Raw genomic sequence first — 25,855 nt, forward strand, 5'->3', positions numbered from 1 at the left:
ACCTTGAAGAGGGCAAAGACAGCAACTTGGCGGCATTCCCTGGCACCTCCTCAGGCTGATGTAAGCCCGTGTGCTGACCGGCTCCGCAGCAGCCGAGGGACTCCTGGTGATGGATGCGTGGCGCTCCTCCAGCACCCTGCCACCACAGACCGCCCTGCACCGCGGGGGGACGGGGCTGCCCGGCTGGGTTTTCTCCCTGCCTTCATTCCTGCTGCTTTGAGTGGCACCTACAAACCTGCCAGGATCAGACCCTAGAGCCTGGGACAGGTGCCATTATAATTGCATTAATCAAACATCATTAAAAGTCTGTGTTTTTTTCTTAACTTTCCTGCAGACAGTTCATTAAAGTAATTAATCGCATCAGTCGAACAAAGTCACTGCAACTGAAGTCCCTGGTGGTGGCCCAGAATGACAGACGCTGACAAGCGTGGTCATGCATCAGCCCAAATCCTTGTGCTGTCTCTGGCTCTGTCTGTGTGCCCATCCATCCATCAGGCCAGACGCCCCCATGGACTCCAGCTGAGGACTTCCCTCATCCCTCTGCCTGCCCTCAGGATCTTTCACAACATTTCTGCTGGTGAAACTTATTTTATAAAGCTCTTCTCATCTGATCCCACAGTCTTTATTACTACACATCCCTATCCTGGTCCAATTGTAAGGTTTGGTTTGATCCAGCTGCTACGTTGGCTCATTCACCTTGGAGAAGAAAAGCTGCCCACAGAGTGACCTTCGTCTTCATCCTGCTGCTTCATTCAAGCAGTTTAGAGGGGCAGATAGAGCCTTCTGGGCCAGGCCAGCATTGGTGGCACTGCCCAGGTGGAAAAGTCACGGCACGAAGGGATCTGCCCAAAGCCCTGCAGGTGGTGGTCAGCAAGAGAGCCAGGAATAGCGCCCAGGAGGTAATGTTGGCCTCAGGGGGATGTGGGCAAGGTTAACATGGCAAATGAAAACAATCCCTCTGAAATAAATGTGACCCATAAAACATAAACATTGATTAGCCATAAACAGCATTTACTATTTACAGCATCGGAGCACAAGGATATTTGCCAGCCATTTGCAGCTTAAAGGGTAAACAGTGGTTCTTTTGATCTTGAGTTGTCAAAAGGGCTGTATTTAAAGCCATTCATTTCTCCAAAGTCTTTCACCCTTTACATCATTCGTTTTATACTTTATACTGATCCCACTGCTGTAAATATCACTTCTGCAGTACAGGGGTGGTGCAGTAAATAACTTTTCTGATAATGAAGCAGACTGGGAGGGACTCTTCCACCCCCCGTAACTCATACAGAAACACTGTGGGGATAAAACATGGGAACCGGAGCTTTAACTAAATGGCAGCTTTTGTCACTGTTTCTCTGAGTATTTGAAAAATGGAGGCTGTGAATCCATCTCAGAAACACTCACATGGGAACATCAAAGGAAACCTGAAAAAGACAGAAAAATTACTGAGTATTTTGCTAAACGTAGGAGTTTTCTGGTGGCTGGCGGGCAAGAAAGCTGTGTTTACTACAACCACCACGTTTGTTTAGAGTGAAATAAAACTCAACAGTAAACTACTCAGGATTTGGCTGCTTGTCTCTTCCCAAGTGCTCTCCTTGCTCCGCTGCCTCCATGGCCAACTGGCGTGACTTAGCCACATCGCCAGATTCCCTCTAGGAAGTATTTACAGCCCAGGGCTACAAACACTGTGCTTTCTTTTTAAGGAAAATCCAACATTTTAAATGCCTTCTGTCTGAACCCTAGCGGAAGTTTGGAAATGTCCTGACATCCCAGAGGTCTGATTTCCTTTTTCGCACAGAAAACCACCCCCTTCTGCTGGGTCATTTACATGGAAGTGACTTAGGGACTGATTCATTTTGATTTTGTCATTTCCATTCATTGCAGCGTGACATTTATACTACCATACTAAATGTGTTAATGGTGTATTTATTGGAAACATGTAAATATAAAACTAAAATACCATTTTACAAGAGAACTTGAACAAAAGAAATTGGAAAAGTAAAATGCCAAATCAAAACAAAGTGTTTCTGCATTATCAGAACTAAAATGTCATTTTTCTTGGCTTTTTCCATCCGATCTACACTCCTGTGAAATGTTATGCGCATATTGATAGAGAAAGAATGAAGGCACCAAGAAGCAGGGTAGCATAGGACTGGAATTTTAGGAAACAGGAAAAGAAGTTAGAAAAACAAGGGAAGATGGGGAGGAGAGCACAGCACAAGGAGCAAACCACAAATGAGTTTGCAGTGTGCTGGAGCATCATGCAGAGTTTCCAGGCGCTGAAGGAAAACCTATCTCCTGCTTGGGTGCAGAGGATGATGCTGCCTTTCCTGATCTGTCACACTGGGGAAGACAAGCTGTACCTCCTAATTTTTTCCTGCTGTCCCTGACTGCCTCTGGAAAGGCACTGATTTTAAATCAGCCTCATCTGTGCAAGCAGAAGCCTTGGCTATAGCTTGGCTGTGTCACTTGTTACGGCAGTGCAAAGCTCTCCACCCGGCTAAGCACTTCCAATTTTATTATTTTCCAGCTGAAGTCTCCCCGTGGTTCAAGCACTGACAGTGAGCTTCACACTGTCGTGTCGCTAAGTGTGTCTCATCCGTGCCACGACACCCAGGTTCTGCAGCCAACTCATCACATCCGAGTCCTGACGGGCATCAGCGAGCACAGCCTCACTCCAGCAGCCACGAGACAGCCCCAGCACCTCCAGCCCCTCCGCCCAGCCGCTGCTGGTGGAGCACAGCAGATCAGTCCTGTAGGGAGATGTCACGTATTGGAGATTTCTCCAAAAATGACATTCGTCACCTCCAGCCTGAGAACAGTCCTAGCAGGGCCGTAATCTGAGCACAGAAGAGCAAGGGAACATGCTGCGAACCCAAGCCAGAAAATCCACGTGGGTACAGGCGTTGCCTTTCCCTGTCCCCTTCCTTGCCACGACACAAAGCACCTACGTGCCTTTCCTCTTCCATCTGCACTCAGATAATAACACGACGGGACCATGGGGGGAAAAAAATCTCCCTGGCTACACGGTTTGCCACCAGGCTGAAGCACTTGATTTTGGCAGGAGCGAGCCAGGCCCGGGATTCTCCAGCAGAGGAAGAGAAGCGGGGAGCTGGGCTGTACAACAAGTGCTCCTTCAGCCGAGGGACTCGGACATGCAGGAGGTGTGGGGAGAGCGGCGTTTCCTCGCGCGGGGACACGAGGAGCCTCCAACAGCAGCTCTGCAGAAGGGCAGGCCCGCGCTGGGGCCGGCGTGAGCCGTTAATGGCTCGTCTGTTTACGTTGCAAGCGGGCTCGGGAAGAGCTTTAAATGCATATTTTCCTGTTGAAATATTGAACCCAGTGTTTTCATTTTCAGAGGCCTGGGGAAAAATTATGTTTCATATTTTAAAAATAAACACTGCTTTTGCAGAGGTATAAATGCAGACCTATAGTATCCAGCACACCTTTGCCTCTCGCCTTGTTTTCAAAGCTTTAATGTTGCTTGTGTGCCCCAACCTCTGCTAGTGAAAATATTCACCTGAAATGTATTTATCTTTCTTTGCTAATTAGCAGCAAAATGACACAGAGAAACTTTATATTTTCCTCAGCAAGAACAGCCATAGAGACTTCATTTATGGAGGGCTCTGAATGATCCCCATTCATGGCAAGCAAGTACTGTCTGCACCAATAGGGCCTTGTATGCATGGCAGAGCAACGGGCAAAACCCCATCACAGACGGCTGGAGGCAAAATCTCCAGGATTTTACGCTTTTTTTTCACTTTGTTCCCTACTAATCGTAAATGTGTGCGTGTACCTCTATCTGTTTTGTATATTTGAGGGACAAATGTGGCTGTGTGCATATGATCACACAAGTGATATCAGTGCGTAGGATTTATGCCTACTTGCACCCGTGTGTGTATAAACACATCCACAAAAAGCATGAATGGAGGAGACTTACGTCTGTATATATGTCACATACAAGTGTATATATATAATAAGTACACACATGCAATAATGTATGTATTGCATGTATTTTCATATATATACATATATGATATATAAGCATTCATACATTAAGGTTTTATGCAGGGCTCTTTGTACATGCACATGTATATGTGAAGGTCTGCATGTGTTTTCTATATTAATCCATGCTCATATTTTGCAATTTTCACGTCCTACACAGTAGCCCTTTTAATCCCAGGGGTTCCTCTGAAGTAGGAACCAAATGAAACAAGATGCCACCAAGCTTGGAAAAGGGAAGGTGGCTCCGGACCTAAGTGACAGAAAGATGTGAAATGGGAGCAAGAAAAAGTTCAGGTGAAGCATTTGCTCCTCCAGGCTAAAAATTTCCAGCCAGGTCCAGAGAGGCTGGAAAGCATGTCCCTGGCTGTGTTTGTGTGTATCTGGGATAGCAGTGGGTCAAATCCGTGCTGATTTTGCATGAAAACACAGCCATGTTTTAATATTTTAATTAACACTTTTAATGTTGGAAGAGTTAAGAATAGTCTGGCAACTGCACTAAGGGCAGGTCCTTTTCTTTCCTAATCAAAGAGCCCTTCTCTCCGGGAAGTCTCAGTCTCTGCTGAAGCACTTTTGGAGTATAGAGACTGTGAATAAGGGAAGGGAAACCATCCTTTGAATTACAGGTAGTTTGCCATGGCACTGCACTAACACAATGCAGATGCAATGGATGAGTGCTCCAAGGGTGCAGCTGAAAGGTGAGCAAAGACTAATCCATCACAGTGGAAGGGCTTTAATCAGCTGACAGCAGTGTAATACTGCAGTTAATAAAATGAAAATAGATGCACTGCTTTGTGATGGATCCATCATTAAATTCATCTTACTCTAGTACAAAATCTCCCTGCTGTTCTTCCATAAAGAAGACATTGGATTTCTGCTCACTTGCAGCATCATCGGTCTTATTTGTTGATTCAGATTATTGGCTTCTTGTGGCAGGAGCTGTATCTCCCTCGTGTGTACGGACCTGAACGCTCCGCTGTTAAAAATAAATCAAACTTATAATCTGCCTGTCTATCCTGAGTTCCTTGTCTATTTATCTAGTTTAGACTACTGACTTCTTTCTCCCTCTCTCTCCCCCTGCTCTCCGGCACAGGGGCACAGCCTCATAGAGAACTGACTGTTCCCCGCAGGAAGAAATTTGTTCTCCATCCTGCATTTTGCCTGTGCCTGCCCAAGTCTCACTCTCCTCTTCTTCTCCCCCTTCCCTCGACAGGGCTTTAACCCACAAATTAAGGCAGGGAAGCAAAGCCCCCGGTCCCGCAGGCTGGTTTCCAGCCCTGCTCTTGGCCAGCATGGGGACTGAGCGATGATTTGTGCGACTGCATCCCCCTTCCCTGCATCCCCCTTCCCTGCATCCCCCTTCCCTCCGCCGCCCCCTCCCCAGGCTCTGCCGCAGGAAGGACACGAGCCTGACACACCGCAGGGCGTTTGCTTACAGTGGCAAAGCCCAGCAAATGCAGACGGGAGCTGGTGATTGACAGGCTAACCCCAGTTCCCCAGGGCTGGTTTCACTGGTCCCACTGTTACGGTCCCAGATTCCCCACATACCGTGCCCTTGCGGGTCCCTTTATAGCCTCCCATCCCCTTCGCCGAGCAATGGAGCCATTGTGGAGGGGCTGGGGGCCGGCAGGGCTGGACGTCCACCTCCTCCCCACCTTCGTGCAATATTTTCTCCCAGTCCTTCTCGCTTGCCCCTCGGTGCCCCCCCGGCACTTCACACGTGTCAGGGGCTGGCCCCATGCCTCCCCGAGGAAGGGCAGGTTAATACCTCCGGGCCAAGGCTCCTGCTTGCCACTCCGCATCCAGCCTCCGGCTCCTCCGCAGCCATGGACAGGATTTTCTCCGCCGTGCTGCTCTCTTTGCTGCTTCTCCTCCAGAGCTATGGAGTTTGGGGGGCACCTCCGCAGCCCAGAGGTAAGTGGGAGCTGAGCAGCTCCTGGGGAAGCGGGGGGGTCTGTCCCCAGCTGCTGGTCACCAGCTGCCTAGGGTTGGGACGGGTTTGTTGGCAAGGAGAAGGATGAAGCAATACCCAACATCAGTCCGGGAAGCAGAGGAGCTTTCTCAGGTGTTTTCCCAAGGCAGTAAAACCTGGAGATGCGTTTCCTTCTGCCTCTTTCATTGCTTTAGAGTAAAAGTGGGATGCTGTGCAGAGGTGGCATCAGGTCAGCCCTAGCCCCGGCACTGCAGCAGCTTTGGGGCTCGCTGCTTCGGGCTGGAGGAGGCTCCCCCATGCCCCCTGAAACATCTTCTCCTCGGTGCAGCTCTGCAGAGGGCTGGCTTGGCCAGGAGCTCGCGGAGGACTTGGCCAGACCCCCCCAGCTCTGGTTAACCTCACCGAGCAGGAAGGTCTGGGCCAGGTTCCTGAGGCCGGGCCTTCCCTAGGTTTTACTTCAGCCGTCCTTGAGCAAAACCCGTCTCTGTTTGTATTTCAAGTGGGGTGTAAAGCAGCCAGGTGGGAGAGGAGCCGCCCGCTCTTTGAGGTTGCAGGGTGCAGCTCCAGTGTCTCTAAATCCTCGCTCGCGATTCGTGTCAGCAAGTGCTGGACTCAGAAGGGAAGGGCTGGAGGCCTGGTACCGAGGAAATATCTCTGCCAGGGGCAGGCTGTGGCTTATGCAGGGGAGTTTTCTGATATACTGACCAGATTTTTCTTACTAACTTGGAAAGGGAGAGTTATCTTTGCTGTGGAACCACTAAGCACTACTGAAGTCAGAAAACTGAACAGAGCAGCCATTCAGCCCAGCCCTACTGTGAGCCATCACTATTTCTAAAATAAACATCTTTTCATTCTGAATTACTAGGCGAGAGTCGTGTTCTCTTAATCAATAGGGGAAAGGTGCCCTAAGAGAGATTTTCTGCTAAATCAGTGCATGAAGTTCAGCTATTCCTGAATAACTTCAAGTGTGGACATTTTTAAAACTAGAGGAGGATTTTACTTCTGGTTTAATTCTGCTTTAAAATAAACTATGTTGAGTCAAGATGTCACTCGGAACAAGCGTGCCTGACTGTCACCTCCTGGAGATAACGCAGGCCTGTCCTGCAGAGCCAGATGTGCACAGCAGCTGTGACCAGACAGGCTGAAATCCCAAAGCTCCTGACGTCTTATAACTTCTTTTTTCTCTTCATTTCCCTGAAATATACTTCACTCCCATAAAAAGAGGTTTAAAATGTTATTTAGAGCAAAATCACAGAGCTCCTATGCTAAAAGAAAATATACTTCAAAACTTCTATAGGATCCAATTGTTCCTAAGGGAAAAATTAATTTTGTTCCTTGGTTTGTCCCTAAAAATGGATGTGATGCATTAGCTACAGTGGCAAAGGGGAATCTGTAGTTTATTTCTGGAGGAGCTGATTGCAGGACCTTGAGCCTTTCTCCGTATCTTCATTTATCTCCTGTAAAATGGGCATAACCAACCCCCGGTAAAGGGATTTGCAGTACTGTAGAAAATGGACTGCCATCTGAGTTTTTCCTTCCTCTGCAATGAATTATTATGGCAAAGCAAAAGTCACACGTATAGGAAAAAGTTCTATTGCATTTTAGTCAAAACTAGAGCATCTGATGAAGTAACCGCTGCCTGCTTCTCTTCTACATGCAGCATCATTTAGAGGGACCTTTTCTGGGAGCCAGAAGCAGATTCAGCATTAGTGTCTCTCAGGAAACTAACCTGATTATATTCTTTATGGATATATCACAGGGTATTTATTTTCATGTGTCTTAAAGACTGAAAGCCACATTAGATTTCACACTGAGGACCAGCTATAATATTTATGCCATAATTTGGAACAGATTTGTTGGCCCAAAAGCTCACATTTAAAAATCTGCCCACAGAAACCTCCTTTATGGTATAACCTATATCATCCCTCTCTATGGAAATCAAATATTAGCAGAGCACTTGATATCCCTGCAGAGACAGGCTAAATGATAGGAAAAAAAATAATAATATCAGAATGTTATAGGTCTGGTGGGGAAAATGGGGCAATTCATTCAGAAATTCATAAAAAATATCAGTCCTTTTTATGCGTTGCCACAGCTGAACATTAAGATGGAAAAAAGCATGAAAGTGAGAAATTAAAAAAGAAAAATATTAGTCAGCTGTTTGCATTGCTAATGTTTCCTGTTTATCCATTTATTTTTTACAGTGGACACTCATGCCTTACTATGGGCTTGTAGAGATTAACTATCAATGATGTGGTTCTACATCTCTGCTGTGTTCTCCCTCACCAGCTCAAAGAAACAAAACCGTGCTGGTCTTTGCCGTGTTACAGAATTTCCTTATTAGTGCCACTAGCTGAAAAACATGAGACTGGATTGTGTAATGCTCGTTAGTTAATCTGGGACTCTTGCTTCACCACTGATACTGAACTGCCGAGTTTAATGCCTGCTTCTGGTCAAGCATGACAAAGGCGCAAGCTCATTAATTAACGTCCATGTGGCTTGCTTATACATGTCCGAAACGCGGTAACTTCTTTTGAGACTTTCTTTGATGCAGAAGCGCGTATAACGGGCTCCAGCTCACAGCTTTCCTCCTCCCTCCATGCTGCTGTGAGTGAATTAAGTTTCGTGTCGACATTAGCAGCAGCCCGGTGTTACAAGTGGGCAACCTGTTCCCACAAGCGCAGAGCTGGTATCTCATCAGCTCACTGCTGTAGAAGTACATGTTGTCAACCGGTAAATGTGTTGTTCTTCCAGACATTTTTCTGTGAAAGGGAAAAGAACATTTAGAAACATTAGGTTAAACAGGTCTCAGTGGGCCTCTCTAAGAAAAGGAAAGAAAAGATTGCAGCTTGCAGGTCCTCAGCTGTAAGACGACTTTTTTTTTTTTTTTTTCCCCTCCTGGTAGATTTTTCTCTTCTTTTTCTTTTATTTTTCTCCTCCCTCCTCATCCTTTCCAGGCACCCTGTGTCGAACCAAACCCACCGACTTGGTGTTCGTCATCGACAGCTCTCGAAGCGTGCGCCCACAGGAGTTCGAGAAAGTCAAAGTCTTCGTGTCCCGGGTGATCGAGGGACTGGACGTGGGCCCCAACTCCACACGGGTGGGTGTGATCAATTACGCCAGCGCCGTCAAGAGCGAGTTCTCCCTCAAGACACACCAAACCAAAGCCGGGCTCCTGCAGGCGGTCCAGCGGATAGAGCCGCTCTCCACTGGGACTATGACTGGCCTGGCCATCCAGTTTGCCATCAGCCGGGCTTTTAGTGACTCAGAAGGGGCCAGGCTGAGGTCTCCCAATATTAATAAGGTAAGGAGATTATCCTTTGCTTGGAAGCTCCTTCTTTCACGGGGCTCACTCTGGAATGGTTGGAAAAATCAGAGAGGAGGAAAGGTGATTGTGTGGGACGACACTGAGACACCCCTGAGATGTTAAATGCTTTGATTGCGTGGGGCGCAGAGTTGGCCAGAAGTTGCTGGAGTAAATTTAATCCGGCTTCACCAGCTCTCCTCCCTGACTGGAGTGTCTGTGCTGTGGGACATGGCTCCCGGCTTCCAAAACATGCCGCCGTGAAATGCTCGTTTCAGCCAGGTTTCCTAGGCCTGAACGTACTAAGATTATCGGTCATCTTCCCCAATGCACTGTAATAAAAATGCTTCAGAATCCACCATGGTGAAAAGTGAGACAACCTTCTGAAAGTTTCCTTTGAAATGGGCCCTTTCAGCTGCATATATAAAGCAAGGTGCTGTTTCTGTATCCTCCACTGCTCTCACAGTTCTTCGTAGGCTGGCTAATGGCTATGTTTTCCTTTCTGGGTGTTTCCTTCTTGTACACTGGCTTTAATGACTATTTAGCGTTTAAGGCTGTGGTATAAGATCAGATTAATTCCACGCCTGGCTCCATCACTGCTCCTGACACAGTTTCCCTGCTCAGGAAGCTCACCCTTTAAAAAAAATGCTCTACAGATAGCTCACTCACCCCCTCCAGATTTGGCCCTGAAGGCAACCAGACCTCATCCCAGTGACAGTCATCAGGAAAACTCTCTTCTGAGCATGTGGAAAATACATATTATTTGCAATATATGTTTTATCTAAACATCGTAAATGAACCTCCTAGGCCTCTTTGTCCTGTGCCAGCTCCGCTGGCTCTCTGCTATAGGACCAGACCAGAAAAATAAGCAAAGGCTTTAGCAAGCAGAGAGAGCTTTCCACCAGCTGGACAGCAGCCCAGCTGTTGGAGCGAGGAAGCTTGGGATTTTTCTCCTGATTACAACATTTTTGGAACGTCGGACGCTTTCCATTTCCCTTACTGCTGGTAATGCTCTAGGGAAGGCAGAGCAGTACATGGAAAGATGCCCAGGGATGACAAGTCAAAAATAGTACTGAAAAGTGTAAAGCAGGCACCTATAATGATCTGTCAACTCCAAAAAGCAGCATCCTGAAGGCTTTACTGGACTGGAATTCACAAGACACCCCTGAAAAATGAGACCATCACCCCAAAAGATGATCCAATTAATTTTCTTGTGTGCTCCTTCACCCTGTTGAACCACAGGCAACTTGCAAATGTGAATGAATCCATCCTCATATTGTCTTTCATTGTGGGGCACACAGTGGGGAAATTATCTGTATTTTAGTCTAAATCTGGCTTCACACAATAGGAAGAAAACCAAGAGCGATAACCTGAGAAAATTACACTTCGAGAAGCTTTCCCTAAGTTTCATTGGCAATCAGCCTCAGCAAAATTCATCTGACCAGCCATCACGATCACATCACTCCCTGAGCTTAGGAGTCACCGACTGCAAAATCCAATAACCCAGCTCTCACAGGGCAGCTCAGGGGCCTGATGGCTTTTTATTCAAAAGGAGTAATGTTTTTTGCTTGTCAAGTGGTTTGAGGTTCACTGAAAGAAATCATTGCAATATGGCAAGGCATTATTAATATTCTATTGTCATTAATTTTTAGTAAAGAGCTTTAAAATCCGTTAGGTGCAAGACTAATTGTTCTCATTCAACTACTTCAAAGAAATCAAGTGTGGAATCGGCCTTTCACTCAAATCTGCTGTTTTTTGGAGGTACAAACAACTTCCTGCAGCTGCCAAGGTGTGTTTTGCATTTCCCCACTTCCCCAGCAGCAGCAAGCGCACCACCAGCCACACGGCAAGGCAGCAGTGGTACAGGCTGCCCACTCCCACCGCTTGCAGGCTTTGGAAAAGACTCACTTCTCAGTGAGCTCGGGGCTGCCCACTTTCTCCATGGACCACTTAACTGAAGAGCTGTTTCATGTTGCATGCAAGAGATGTTTTCCTCCAGCGAAACCATTCCAGGAGAGGTGAAGGGAAGGTGGTAGCTCCCCAGCAGAGCCCTCTTGCCACCTCGCCGAGAGCCCAGCTTGGCCAAAGCACCCTGTGCTGGGAAAATGTGAGCAGAGGGGGGCTGCAGGTCTCCTCTGAGAAGGATCATCCATGGCCATATACGAACAGTGACTTTCTGTCCAGAAGAAAAATGTTATGGGAAATGTTCTTCTTTTCTGGGTATTGTTTAGCACAAAACTAGGCAACTGAACCACAACAACAACAAAACTATCTGGGTGATAATATCTATTTCTGCTTTTCAGAAATTCTTAATATGATTGAAATGCAAAAAAAAAAAAAAAAAGTTAAACAAGAACAGAGAAAATGTTTCGCCTTCCACAAAAAAAAAAAATCCCAACAGTTTGAATGCCAGACCACTGAAACATTTCAGTTGTTGAGTATTGACAGACAAAAAGGCCACTTACTTAAAGCTTATTTTTTTTCTCCATTAATTCTTGGTCAGTACTTCCAGACCAAGGTGTCGGAAAGCATGACAAAGGAAGTCCAGCAAACTCTTTCCCTTTTTTGACCTTCTTGCTTCTCAGGATGGCCCCATCATCTGCTGGGATGATGAGTAGACCATGCAGTAATTTAGGGAGGGGAAGCTTCCAGAAATGCTGGGCACAGTCCTTGTTCCTTCACACGGCAGAAATCCAGCAAGACCTTGTGAAAATTGGCGCTAGGATTTTCAGCCATGTGGGGCTGGCCAACGCATCACAAGATCATTTAGTCTTGCTGTGCTCTGTGCAGCAAATGTCACTGCAGGATGGGGAAAAGCACTATTTGTTTCTGCAAGAGCTCAGAGTAAACTCTCTTTATACCTCTATCAAAACTACAGGGGTGCCCAATTACTTTTATCTTTCTTTAGGAAGAACAACAAATAGGTTGTCAAATTGATGAGAAAATCAGGGGCTTATTCAGCTTTCTTCCCAATTCCCCTTTCACTGCTGTTACAACATTCATGTAATACTCTGCGTAATGAGACATAGCTCCCTCATTAGCTGCTGGATTGCCTACACACGGCTGCCCTGAAATATGAATATCTAGGGATGTCCATGAACACTCCAGTGTCTTAGTTAACCGAGAATAAATTGTGTCATGACAACATAGGGGATTTCTATATGACAGAAGTAACACAAGACGGAGATTCTGGATCCAGAAAGTAAGGAATTCACAGAAAGAAAAAAAAAAAGAAAGGTGGTGTTAAAATGAATGAAAATTTGACCTCAAAAAGCAAAAGTTTCTGAGTTTCCCTAGGGAAAAACTGGAGATCCTGTTGAGCTATTTGGGACAGAAAAGAGAGTTCACCCTTTCTTATTTCTTCCCACACGGCCACCAGCTGAGCCCAGCACAACCTCTGCTGCAGGCGTGGTGGTTGCTCCTTGCTTCTGACCCGCCGTGCTCTTTTCCAAACAAGGCACATATCAGGACTTCCAGTTTTTTTAAATGAGACAAGGTCATAACACAGAGAATTACAGAGATCCTGTGACTGAAAATCATTTGGAGGTAGGTTTAAAACAAAAGGATGTGATTTTTTTTCTTGCCTGAACTCTCTGCCTGAAGCTGGCAGAGAGGGCAAAGGTCTAGAGGGGGAATCCTGAGAAAAATCAGGATTTCCTGATTATCAAGAGATATATATAAATATATACAATAGCAAAATCACTTTAAATTTGTTTCTATTTCTCACACTCTTTCTGTAAGCACCTGGTCCTGTCCACGCTCCCAGAAAGTCTCTCCCTGGCTGGCTGGTGCTGGGTCTGACTCCTGTTACAGTCACTTTAGCCATAGGCTTGCTGCTAAATTCCCAGTGCCAGACTCTTTGTGCCTCCAAATTCTGTTCTTTCCAAATTCCAACAGCAGGCCAGAAAGCAGCATGGATATTGATTGCACTGTAGATTTTCACACGGATCCGTTACGAAAATCTTTCCCACCAGATCCAGATGTGGATGCTGCTGCCGGACATCTCCTGGGTTGTATCTGGGGCTCAGGCCTATGTGGAGGTTCCACCCTGATGTGAAGAACCCAAGGAACTGATTAAACGCGGAGAATCACTTTACTTAGACAGGGAAGTGCCAGGAGGACACGGAACACCTCTGTCCTGTGCCAAACACTGCAAGAAAAATACACAGCTGCTGACCGAGACCTGTTCACAGGGCAGAGCTCCTCGCAGCTGCGACTTGATGGTACATCTTGTTTCTGACAGGCTTTAGCTGAGCTCTGACTTGGCAGCCCCATCTCAGAGCTGCTCAGCCCGCTGCTAAGCCAAGGGCTCTCTCTCCTGGCAGAAAGCACGACTGCACGGCTGCTGCTCCTGAAATAGCAAAAATTGTTCCTCTCGGTCAGTCTGCGTTTGCCACGTTCATTCCCCTGTATGAGCACTGACAGCTGCCACAGGTGACTCTTTTCTTATTTTGGTCATGAGCAAAGGAGAAATACTTCCATGTGTTTTATTTATTTATTCTCTTAGAAGCATTCAATTGCACAATCCTGCTGTCCATGATTTTTTTTTTATCTTGTAGCCCTTAGGAAGAGCGGATGAACACCTGAGCTTGCAGCCCTTCCCCAGACTGAAAGTTCTGCATTTTTCCAGGTTCACCCATCTTTTGTACAGAAGGAAAGCTCTGAATGGGCAGCAGGTTACTTTAGCATTGCAAATGCACTGGGGCAGATGAGTGCAGCGCTCAGCCATCCCTCTGCAGACGAGTGGGCAGAGGGCAAGGAACCACAGCAGCGTGGCCAGGGTCCCGTGGGAACAGGGGGCAGGGAACCCCCCTCCTGACCTTACAAAGATGACTCTTCTCCCACCCAAGGGTGCAAAACAGCCGTCATGCTGTCCCAGCTGAGCAGCTGATGGGTCTCCTGATTTCATCTTCAGAAAGATGGAGAGCATATATGGCCTAGAGGACAACAGCAAATACCACCTTGGTGACCTGACGATAGCTCGCTCAAACCCATTGGTGCTGCTAGACAGACTTTTCTCTCTGTTTATCTCTCTCCCTCTCTCTTTTTTTTTTTTTTTTATTGCTCATTATGTTTCTCCATACTGCATTACATCCCAATTAGTTGCTTGGGACTTGACAGCGGTGTCACAATAAAACAATTCTAAGGAAAAGTGGCAGGAGCAGATGAATTGCCAAAGAATGGAAATGAAGGTTCTGTGACAACGTCGCTTATCAGAAGAAGAATAAAGAGGAGAACAGGCAATCTAGCAACAGGAGCAGGACTCTTGGAGGCTTTCCACTGGTTTAGGGTGTCACCATCCATGGTGACATCCAGTTCCCACTTATATCAGCTGTCATTTTAATGCTGATGTTAGTAGGGGTAGGATTTCACCACTGCTTTTTGTGGTGGAATGGGAAATCAGAAATCACGCCTGGCACTGACACATGGTGTGACCTTACACAGATCACTTCCCCTCTTTCTGCTTCAGTTTCTCCATCCATAAAATGGGGAAAAGCCTTAACCTCCTTAGTTTACCATACTCCTGAGATTCCTAGATCGACAAAGATGCTACAAAAGTCCCAGAGGTGCCCTTAGTGTCAGCTGGGGGTTCATGAAAATAGTTAGAGTCTGGCTTGAGCATTAGTTTGCTTATGAAGAATGTAACCATTACTTTGGTTTCCTTAGGGCCAAGATGCGCCAGATGTCCCTTAATTAAAATAGTCAGGTCCACGGCAGTTTAACCTTTCCAGCTCAGGAAGAAACAAACTGCACATGAAAAGAATGGCTTGTGTGATCTCAGGAAGAACAGGAAGAGGGGGAGGAGGCGCCATTTCCTTTTTTCTTTAATTTCAGAAATGTGAACCCTTCTTTACTAATCCAGGCTGTTCCACAAGCAGTAGTGATGCTGAGCCCATTTCACACACACACCTGGTCTCTGCCCCTCTCTGTGCAGGTGGCGATTGTCGTGACCGACGGACGTCCCCAGGATGGAGTGCAGGATGTGTCAGCAAGGGCCAGAGCAGCTGGCATCGAGATCTTTGCCATCGGGGTTGGCCGGGTGGACATGCACACCCTGCGGCAAATCGCTAGCGAGCCCCTGGATGACCACGTGGACTACGTGGAGAGCTACAGTGTTATAGAGAAGCTGACCCACAAGTTTCAAGAAGCTTTCTGTGGTAAGTCCTTGCCACAACCCCTGGGTTCCTAGCCAAGAAGTGCAAGTGGCTGCCAGCAAGCTTTTCACAGAAATGCCACATGTGATCATCCTTCGCCCATCTGCTTCCTTTTTCCAAGGACTTGGGTCTGCAGAACCAATCAGTGTGGCAGAGAGGTGCTCTCTGAAGTTGCTTTTCAAGAGTCTGAGGCTTTGTTTAGGGAATTTCAGGTTTTGTTTACAGAAGTCTCCAGGCTTCATTTGCACCCAAGAGTTTGTACACATACACTACTTGAGGCAGAGAAAAAGAACCTGGAAAACATGAGCTTTAAATAGCTAAAATCATTGCCCTTATGTTTAAGCCTAGCTGGGCAGTGCTGACGATCTGGCTGGTAATGTCCCCTGCCAGTATCTTCTGAATTCCCTGTTAAGCAAGGGCTGGTTTCACTTGCCTGCTGGAGACTGAGCCCCTTTTGCCTGATTGTGCTGTTATTTTTGCAAGCCCTGTGCAGCAGGAAACTCTCCTGGTTGGTACAGTACCTAATACCTATCTGCATAGTATATAAAAAGAGCCTGACTATCCTACAAACACATATTCACTCCTACACGAACCAGTGAATGGAATGAGAGAGCTTTATTGCTTTCGAACATACCCAGAAGCTGTAGGAGGTGGTCTATTAATACCCGTTTTGTGTCAGCAAGAGTGGCCTGGGGGCTTCACACACTCATCCTGCCAAAGCACAGACGTGTGGCAACACTTTTTAAAAGGTGCAATACACCACAGTGCCTACGGCAGAGCATTGCGAACACGTACACACAGATGGACCTGTAAAACTCTCTGAGACTGACTTCTTCAAGAGGTGTAAAATTTCATGATTCAACTTTCAGCCTGCAAATGATGGGGGGAGCAGCTTTTTGTCGAGGAAAACTTCGTCCTCTGTAGGAAGGAGGAAAACTTTGAATATAAAGTGAGTCATATATTATAATGAGGTGTCACCACAGCAGAAGCTCATGAAAGAAGGGAACAACTACAACATACTAAGGGGAGCAGAGACAATATTCAAGAAGGTGGAATCCAGGCCATGAATATTCGTGGGAGTTTGTGTTGGCTGCCCTGGAGTCAGGAGTCAGCCAGAGACAGAGAGGCCTGAAAATGTGTTTTGAAGTTCTGGCATTGGTGTCATTCAAAAAGAGAGGGGAAAAAAATCCTTTCTGGGCCTCGCTTTTCGAATTTGTAACATGCAGCTGACAAAGTTCTCCCCATGGTAAAAACCCTCAGAGATGAATCCAAGGGAAGCACTGTGCTAAGGATTATTACAGCTAACAGACAGCAGCACCATATTAACTGCCAAGTTGGTTGTTATCATTCTATGCAAGCAGCTGCACAAAACTGTCCTTGGAGATGTACCCAAACACCACCTGCTACTGCAAAGCACAGCTTGTGGAAGCAGTGTGCAGTGGAAGCAGGAGGAGCTGTGCAGCACTGTCCAAGCTGCTTCCCATAATGCTCAACAAACACATGAGAAAAAGGGAGACCTTTAATGATCCAGCTACTAGTTAGACTGGTAAGATCTCTGTAGCCTTCGAAGAACTCAACCTGAGAGCCCAGTGTTACAGCCAACTGCATAGCGAATAATATTCCTAATTATATCAGCTACTGTTATATGGCACAATATGCAGGTGCATGAATTGGGAAGGCCAAAAGTACAGAATACATGTAGAGCAGAACACAAACAAATAGAAATAATGAGCAGTATCCCTTTAATTTTGAAAGACTTCACAACTCCTCCCATCATTGCAATAAAACCAGAAGTGCTCCATTTTCTGCACAGATTTCCCTGGTATTTGTGAATAAATTTGCTACAACCAGATTTGTTTAGCTTCAAATTTGTTTTCCATCATCATTGCTGTAGCCATGACAGTGCTGTCAGTCACTGAGCGCTGCTGGCTCAAACTGCTGCAGTTCAGCTTCTGTTTGCTCAGCATCTTATAGGAGTCAGATCCAGGTTAAGATCAGCAGGCAGAAATATTTGTAAAGAGTGAATCTGAAAGTTGTATGTGTGAAGGTAGCTCTGAAGTGAATTCCAAGTATGTTTGGACATGAAGCCCATCCGGGAATGACAGCTGTGCCTGGCACTGAACTCACTAATCATAACTGTACTATGTAGCTGGGAAAATGGGTACTGGCCAGCCCAGATGGTAGTTTGGAAACCAAATCTCATCCCGTAGCTTTGGAGAGTGAAGTAGATTATGATATGCCCGACAGACAGATGGTTTTTGCCCTTGTTGTGGAGACTATTTCTGGTCCTGGCTGTGTCTTGGAGTCGGGAGACTTGTCACAATTTCTCCTTCCTTCTTATATGTCAATTACTATCCAAGAGTAATGACTTCCTGCTGCTTTGTATTGCTGCAGGGTGGGTTTAGTTATCACTCAGTGTATAGGATAAATATCATGTCTTCTTCATGGGCTATGTCGGCTCTGGGTTGCGAAGCCTTGGCAAGGTCTCTGATTTTAATCTGCACCTTTACTTGCAGTGGTGTCAGACCTGTGTGCCACTGGAGACCACGACTGTGAGCAGATCTGTATCAGCACCCCAGGATCGTACAAGTGTGCTTGTAAAGAGGGTTTCACGCTGAACAATGATGGGAAGACCTGCAGCGGTACGTAATGACTTTCATTTGCACTGAGCTGAGCTGCGATCTGCAGTGGGGGGGTAGGGATAAGATTGAGACATGGCAGACATGTTCTGCTCAGAAAAGTCAGGGGAGGAAACCACAAATGTGAACTGTTGGTGATTTTTGATTGATCAAACATATTTCATTAGCAATAAAATGGTACTAGGTTTATATTCTCCTACATAATTAAGCAGTCCTAGTTGCTGTCTTCTTTCTCCCTCTTCTCACATTTTGCTTCAGCTTGCAGCGGTGGGTCAGGATCTGCCCTGGATCTCGTTTTCCTGATCGATGGATCCAAGAGTGTACGGCCTGAGAACTTCGAGCTGGTGAAGAAATTCATCAACCAGATCGTGGAGTCACTGGAGGTGTCAGAAAAACAGGCCCAAGTTGGCCTGGTTCAGTACTCCAGTTCTGTCAGGCAGGAGTTTCCTCTGGGGCAGTTCAAGAACAAGAAGGACATCAAAGCAGCGGTGAAGAAAATGGACTACATGGAGAAAGGAACGATGACTGGCCAGGCTCTGAAGTACCTCATTGACAGCTCCTTTTCCATTGCCAATGGCGCAAGGCCTGGGGTCCCGAAGGTGGGCATAGTGTTCACCGATGGACGGTCACAAGATTACATCACCGATGCTGCTAAGAAAGCCAAAGATTTAGGTAGGTCTACTGAATTCTTAGTGGTTTGTTTCTCCCTTGGACCACGCACTGTATCTAGTATCAATCCAGGCATCACTCATTACCAGGTGTCTCTTACCTAGGATCGAAACAGGATACCATAGAGCAACTTTTCCCAGATGTTGCTTGGCTGTCCCTGCACACTTATACAGAACATGGAGCAGCTCTGGCTGGGGCTTCAGATGAACCTTGGTTTGCCAGCAGCTTGTTTTTGCGCCCACAGCTCCTCTGTGTCTTTGATCTAAGTCTGCAGGATGTCTCTCTGCTGGACAGAATGGGGTTTCATACATTTGTTATGGGATGCACACTGGTGTAGCATCTCACAGAAATGAGAAGGAAACTTCAGGGGACAGCTGAGGATTTATCTGCTGTTATTAGTCAAATTCAAGTCACCATCAGTGGCACCCACAGTAAGGCAAAGACAACCAGCAGAAAGCCACATGGAGAATAACAAGAGTTGCAGGACCAAGCGTGGTTTGGCTGTATCAGCCTTAAGTCCTGTAAAAGAAAAAGAAAAAACAATAAATAAACAAAGCAGAAACACATATTGAGGGAGAAAATGTGGACTCTCTGCCCAAATCCTAGACACACCCAGACACGCTAATAAGAAATTTTCTTCAGTTTCTTCTGGAACATTAAAAGAGTACAACGGCTACATATGGATATATTTATATGTCTAAATACTGTCAAGTATATCTGAGATCTGCCCCTTTGCTGACCTCCTGCTGAACGAGTTCACAGTCTTCTGCCATCACTGTTAAATGGATACAGCCCATGTGAATACCTTCATGAACCGTTAAATCCTTCACTTCCTTTAAAGTTTGGTCTCAACCACTGGATGTGACTAAGGGCTAGCACATAGCCAATGCAGGTCAAGTACAAGCTTAGGAAAAGCTGATGTCTACAAAACAAGTTGACAGGTTATGTGGTTGTTCAGCTCTCCTAAAACAAAAGGTCCTTCTAAACTGCATGCATAGAAACAAGACTTCAGGCCTTGTTTCTTCCTCTTCATCCCACGCGGACATCCCCAACAGCTGCTACTAAGTGATTTCACTGGGATAAATAACAAGATACTTACAACTAGATTCCAAACACGTTCCTTGCACTGAACTTCTGGGAAAAATAAATGGACACAGTCAGAGGCAGAAAGACTAGGAAAAAAGGGGAGGAAAGGAAAGCATTACCAAAGTCTAGACCTAAACGTGGACAAGTAGAGACAAATATTTCTAAACAGGTGTTAAGTAGCATTATCATTCAAGTCAAGGGGAAAACTTGCAGTTCAATAGAAACTGGATTTAAACCAGAGGTGGCAATCAGTCTCTGGCAGTGAAGCACAATACCTGGACACATGTTCTTAACTCACAGTACGGGTTGCTCGTGATAGAAAATATGAGTTGCAATTTTAGAAAGCCATCCAGGTACAATTTTCCTGAACCCGCAGGTCTCTGTTGCACAGGGGACTTTGCCACTACATAGGCTGATAATGATGGCTGGAGGCTATTATGAAAACTTCCACCATTTCCTTTCGCTGTATCATTGCTTCCATATTAGTTGGATGCATGATGCTGTCAAGGTGTTATAATGATCTGTCCTTTCTTGTGTCTCTAAAACATCGTTCTTGGGGTGATAGTGGTCATTATCTGGATAATTCTAGTAAAACTTTGCCTGCAAAATATTTTGGAACTCTGGGTGACCTGAAATAAGTCTGTAAAAGTAGAGGGTAAAGGAGTTAGTTTCCCGATTAACATCTGCAGAGTTTCAGGGAGGCTGGGGGTGCAGAAGGAAGGCAAGGATGTAAACACTAATGGGGATTGGTGCCATAGCAGCACGATGCTCCACGGCTGTCCAACTGACCGGTTCTTATTGCTCGCAGGATTTAGGATGTTTGCTGTGGGAGTCGGTAACGCAGTGGAGGATGAGCTGAGGGAAATCGCTTCAGAACCAGTAGCTGAGCACTACTTCTACACAGCTGACTTCAGAACCATCAGCAACATCGGGAAGAAGCTGCAAATGAAAATCTGCATTGGTGAGAGTGGGGGACTTGGGAGAGAGGAGGGTTTAGTCGCAGCATTTAGAGAGCAACAAGGCCTAGAAGATTGAAGCAAAAGGACAAAAATGCCCCTTCAGATGATTGTTACAAAGAACTTCCATTCTCAGGGTATCAAGTTTGCAGATTACTCAGAAAGGTCATGAGACATCTGATATTTGGGTGGTTACCTGAACCCCAGCCACCCACAAATCTCAGGCATCTCATCCTCACTGGAGGAGCCCTGTATTTTGTCAGATTCAGATTTTTGGGGCACACTTTAAGCATCAGTGGATTTTCAGGAAACTGGAAGTCCAGGAAAGACTTTTTGCACAGAGCCTGCCCTATATAGCAATGAAATGTGAGAGTCTCTAGACAACTGAGCTTAAAGAGAGAAGTGATCAGTCAGACAATTAGAAGGAATGGTATTTTGATTTCATTTGTGTTTGTGATAAAGAATATAAGATTTGCTTTATTTCACATTTCAGTAATTTTTAATTCTTTTTTTTTTTTTTTGTGCCACTTAACACTTCTTCTTGATACTCTGGTCCACAGAGGAAGATCCATGTGAATGTAAATCTATTGTGAAGTTCCAGACAAAAGTAGAAGAACTCATCGATTCATTGCAAAGGAAATATATCCTTTGGAAGCGGTCTTTGTTCAGAACCTAGTGGGCTGGGCCAGGCTTTCTGGAGGGACCAGTGGGGAAAGCCTACACATGGGGAATCTTAGATACATGGTCAGAAAGCTGGGAAGTGAGACCCTGGGGTTCTGATAGTGTCTACCAGGAAGAGTCCCTGCACCAGAGTGCAAGCTTCTGGCCTGACACAAAATAAGAATAGGCTGAAAAGAGTAGAGCCAAAGCAGAACATGCCAACCCATTGCTGGTCAGTAATGAACTGCAGGCACCAAGACCTAGGTCAGTTTTTAGGAAGATGCTTAAATGATGCCAATGAGAGAAGTATGGAAGTACGGTTCCTGCGTGGGATAATGCTGCTGCCTCTGCGTGCTGCAGGTCCTGCAAAGCAGGCGAGAATGTGAGGGCTGAGAGCAGCAGCAGCTAACGCTGGACTGTGAGCAGAAGAAAACACCGGTGCGTGCATGCAGCTGCTAAGTCGTTAAAGCTCCATGGATGGGATTCTTTTTATATGATGGTAAATGGCTACCATGCTTGCATCTGAGCTGGCTGCCTGAATTTCTCCACAGAACTGGAGGGAAGGAGGGTCATCTACAGCACAACTCTTCTGTCGATATTGTTGGTGGTCTGGATAAAGTCAGGCAACTTGCATTGTATAGGTCCAATTTTTCTCAGATGGCTAAGCCTCCATCCTGAGGGACTAATTCCCACATAACTGCTCACTGCAAACATCTCTGGGGAGGTGGGTAGGATCCCACCTGAACTGAGTTTTTGGGATGGTATTCTGCCATGCCGGGTTCTGTCACATTGCACAAAGGCCAGGAATAAGTGGTGGGAAGAGAAATAAGGAAAAGCAAAAGAGATGTGAGTAAGATTCAACCTTCTCTTGAGGAAAGGAATTAGTGAAACGTTGGAGCAACTCACAACAGGGTTAGGGACAGTCTTCATTACATACCATTTTAAAAACAATGTTCTAATTTATACACACATTTCTGTGGTTTGTTATGTCAGTTACACAGTATATTTTCTCCTCTTTAAGTCAAATTGAGTGAAATCCGTGACTTCTATTATGCAAAAGGTCAGAGTAAATCAGCAGTTCTCACCCAGCGGGTTGCCGCTCCCAGGCACATCATGAAAAGCAATTAGTGAAAAGAGCAGAAAATTGCGACACGGTATAACTCCAGGAAAAGCACCCTGCTCCACTCTTCATGCAACCCATTCTGATCCAGGTCAGGAATTCTCTGTCAACCTCTCAAAACACACTCCAACCATTCCTGTATTTTTTACTCTTCTTTTTATAGTGTTTTATATAGGTGCATGTGAGTATGTGTGCATGTGTGAATGTTTTAACTTCAGTAAAAGTTGGAGGAAAAAAAACAAAAAAACCAACACACAACAAAACTGTTCAGCCTGAACAGTTGGAGAAATGCCAGAGAGATGATTTTTGGGATTCCTCTGCTACCTGCTCCCAGCCAGGCAGCTCAGGTATCTGTTCTGTAAGCATGGGGAGGACTTGGACCATGAAACACCAACGTGCATTGTCATTTCTTCTCCTTAACTCTTGCTTACTGGAAGCTGTGGCAAAAAGGATTGAAGCCCTGGAGAACAAGATCATCTAAGACCCCGAAAGAGTATTATTTCTCTCCTTCCAAGTGTAACAAAACTAGAACTCCTTCCTTTGTATGGAGGGCAGCTCAGCCACAGGGCTATGGCCAGCTTGTATTTTTAAAAGAGTCTAGTCTACATGCATTTGTTTAAAAGGGAAAAAGTATAACAGTAGAGCAGACATTGTATAACAGGCAGAGCACTGTGTGTGACGGAGAGCTAGACCATGCTAATGTTCATTGCATCATGTAGAGTGCATATATAAAAACCTGGGAAGATTTGTTTTTGATTTAAAGCTTAATATATATATGTGTGTGTGTTTAAAGGTACTTGACTAAGAGTTCTGTGAATCCTTGCTGTGTTCTTCTGCATCTTTTGTTTCTATGCATGAGGTAATTTAATTTAAAAGTCAAAGTGACTTAAAATCAACTCAGATGCTGAGTGTAAAAAGTCAATCCTAGTAGTCGATCGTCTTGTTATTGTAAACATGAAGCATTTGTCTGTAAGTAGGTGAAATATAGTAATGGTCTCTAAGTGTGCATTGCAGATAAGATAGGATAGGATGCTGCTGCTAGCTGGGTTTATCCATAGCTACTGTAAAATACAGAAAGTAGAAAAGCTCAGCTTTCCTACCTAGCAAATGCCCTCACAATGTTTCGATGAACTAGCAGCTGTCCAAGCTAGGCCAGTTCTGGTGAAGTCCTGAGATAACGTGCAATGAGCCAGTGGCCATGGCTCTGTAGATCAAAGGCAGGCCTGTTAACACCAGCCCCAGGAGATGTGCTCCTCCTCAGCTCTCTGGTCTCCACGTCCACAACTCAAGCTCCGAAGCGTCATTAGCACCTAAAACACAGGGAACTGTTGCTGAAGCTGCTGCCTGCTGATGGAAAGGGTGCTCTCATCGCAGCGGTGACCAGAGGCTCACACCTCCTTCCTTAGCCCACACCCCTAAGCACCTTCAAAACCAGTAAGTTCATCTCAACACCTTTTGGACTGCCTTTCCTGGACTCCCATTGCTGACAAGAAAAAAAAATAAAGGAAAAGAAAGTGGTGTGGGCCAGAAGCACCTAATGCTGCCTGTCTCCTAGAGCTGCAGTCTGGCTAGGAGAGGAGAGAAGAGGCCATGGTTATGCATGCCACGATGGCGCACCGTTGAATGTGAGCACAAGGGGTTGGGTTTGGAGGGGTTCTTATTTTTATTTTTTTGTATCAAAATATTTATACTTGAGACTATGTGAAAAGCTTTTCAGAATAACTTGGCCTGTTCAGAAATGAAACCATAGCAGATGTTTTCTGAGTAAATATTAAAAGTTTGCTGAAAATTTTAAAAGTGATTTTAAACGTATTTCTTTACGTAAGTTTGATGTAATTGCCTGACAACACCTCTCCATAGTCTTGGTGGCGGCTAGGAAAGCCTCTGTCTCAAGCCAGAACCTTTCATTTTAATGCTAGAGAAGAACCAGGTCCATAAAGACACTGAGACCCTTCTCTCAGAACAAAAATATTTAACAACAAAAATCAATCATCATACTCATGGACTTGGAGGAATAAGGCCACACGTTCCCAAGCATTATCTCAAGGACTACAGTCAGTTTTTGATAGCCAAACCTAGTTGTCTCAGTCAAATTATGTACAGCTTGTAGATCCCGGAGTAATCCCTAGCAACTCCTGTACTTACAGGGATAAGATTTCCATTGTCTAATTATTCACATATAAAATCTAGACCTCTGAGCTTGAGCTTCTCATGTTACATCTGTTTCTCAATAGAAATAGACACCACGGGGCATAATTGTCAGGATTGTCTAAATGTGCATGTCTTAGTGAGACAAAGCAGCACTGGAGCCTATTTCTCATTATAGTTTATAATGACTCCTTCAGATGTATGCAGCTAACGTCTAAACACCTCACCCGGGGCAACTGAGCCTCCTCTACTGCCATCTGAGGAATCTTTTTCCTGGTTTTGCAGAATCACTTTCCATCTTAAAGAGAATATATTTATAATGGGGGAAAAAAACACCACAGTCAGCAGAAGAAAAGAATCTGCGTGTGCTGGTTTTCAACTTCTCGTTTCACCAAGGTTTGCCTGCCCTGAGCTCCTGACAGTTCAGAATCTCACCTTGCTGTTGAATAACATTGCGTTTCAGCACGGTGCTACAGATAGTTCAAGAAAAAAGCATCTGCAAGCCAGGGTCCTGTATTCATGCAGATAGAAAGCGTTACACAAACAAGCTGCTGGTGAGGAAGCGAGTGAGTAGCAATCCAGGCGGCAGGTGTGAAAACAAGGAGGAACATTCAGGGCTGTAAAGGTTCGTCTCCAAGAGTCAGGAATAATGAACCCATAATGGTGTGGCTGAGAAGATCTGGAGGTCGCAGACAACTGAACAAGGCTATGCTTCAGTTCTTCTCGCTGTCACTTAATGAGCTGTTGATCCTAACCTCTCCCTCTCTGTTTACAACTAGGTTTCAAATATAGACCAGAAAACATCAAAGGTTGTGGAAATATTAAACAATTCTTACCATGACCCCTACTGGCTTCACTGGGAAATGGACTGGGCTCAGAAACCCTCCCAGCACCACATATCCTGGGATGAGTCAAAGGTGGTTTTGTTACATGGCAAAGTCAGGGGAAGAGGTAACAGCAATCCCTGGCCAGGGGAGAGAAATCCAGGGAAAAAATGGGCTTTGAGAAATGCAGAGGAAGCGAGGCAAACCTCAGCTCAGGGGCTGGAAACCTCACTGCTTGGCAGGCTGATCTCAACAGGTAAGGTGGGGGATGAAGCCGCTGGGGGTAACTGGGAGCCTCATTTACTACTCTCAGAAACCAGATGAGACTGTAGCTATGTTGAAATTGTTGCCTTGAGACA

General features: G+C 45.6%; 1 protein-coding gene across 1 annotated transcript; it reads left to right on the plus strand.

Annotated features, from left to right (window-relative positions):
- The first annotated feature begins 5,513 nt into the window (after positions 1 to 5,513).
- MATN1 (matrilin 1) lies at positions 5,514 to 24,624 on the plus strand. The gene is made up of 8 exons (XM_083810263.1): positions 5,514 to 5,916; positions 8,893 to 9,239; positions 15,175 to 15,397; positions 17,911 to 18,036; positions 18,292 to 18,705; positions 20,597 to 20,749; positions 21,305 to 21,385; positions 22,956 to 24,624. Exons 1-8 carry the CDS (start codon positions 5,829 to 5,831, stop codon positions 23,003 to 23,005), a joined length of 1,482 nt encoding a protein of 493 aa, XP_083666389.1. The 5' UTR covers positions 5,514 to 5,828; the 3' UTR covers positions 23,006 to 24,624.
- Positions 24,625 to 25,855: the final 1,231 nt, after the last annotated feature.

The sequence above is a fragment of the Anser anser genome (genome assembly GCF_964211835.1).
Source record: "Anser anser genome assembly, chromosome: 24".
Lineage (NCBI taxonomy): Eukaryota > Metazoa > Chordata > Aves > Anseriformes > Anatidae > Anser > Anser anser.

Bases quoted from the DNA above. Each gene is read 5' to 3' on its own strand.
- MATN1 (XM_083810263.1), top strand. From the start codon at position 5,829: ATGGACAGGATTTTCTCCGCCGTGCTGCTCTCTTTGCTGCTTCTCCTC. The intron at 9,240-15,174 runs GTAAGGAGATTA...CTCTCTGTGCAG, and splicing joins GGTCTCCCAATATTAATAAG to GTGGCGATTGTCGTGACCGA. The intron at 21,386-22,955 runs ATATCCTTTGGA...ACTCTTGCTTAC, and splicing joins CGATTCATTGCAAAGGAAAT to TGGAAGCTGTGGCAAAAAGG.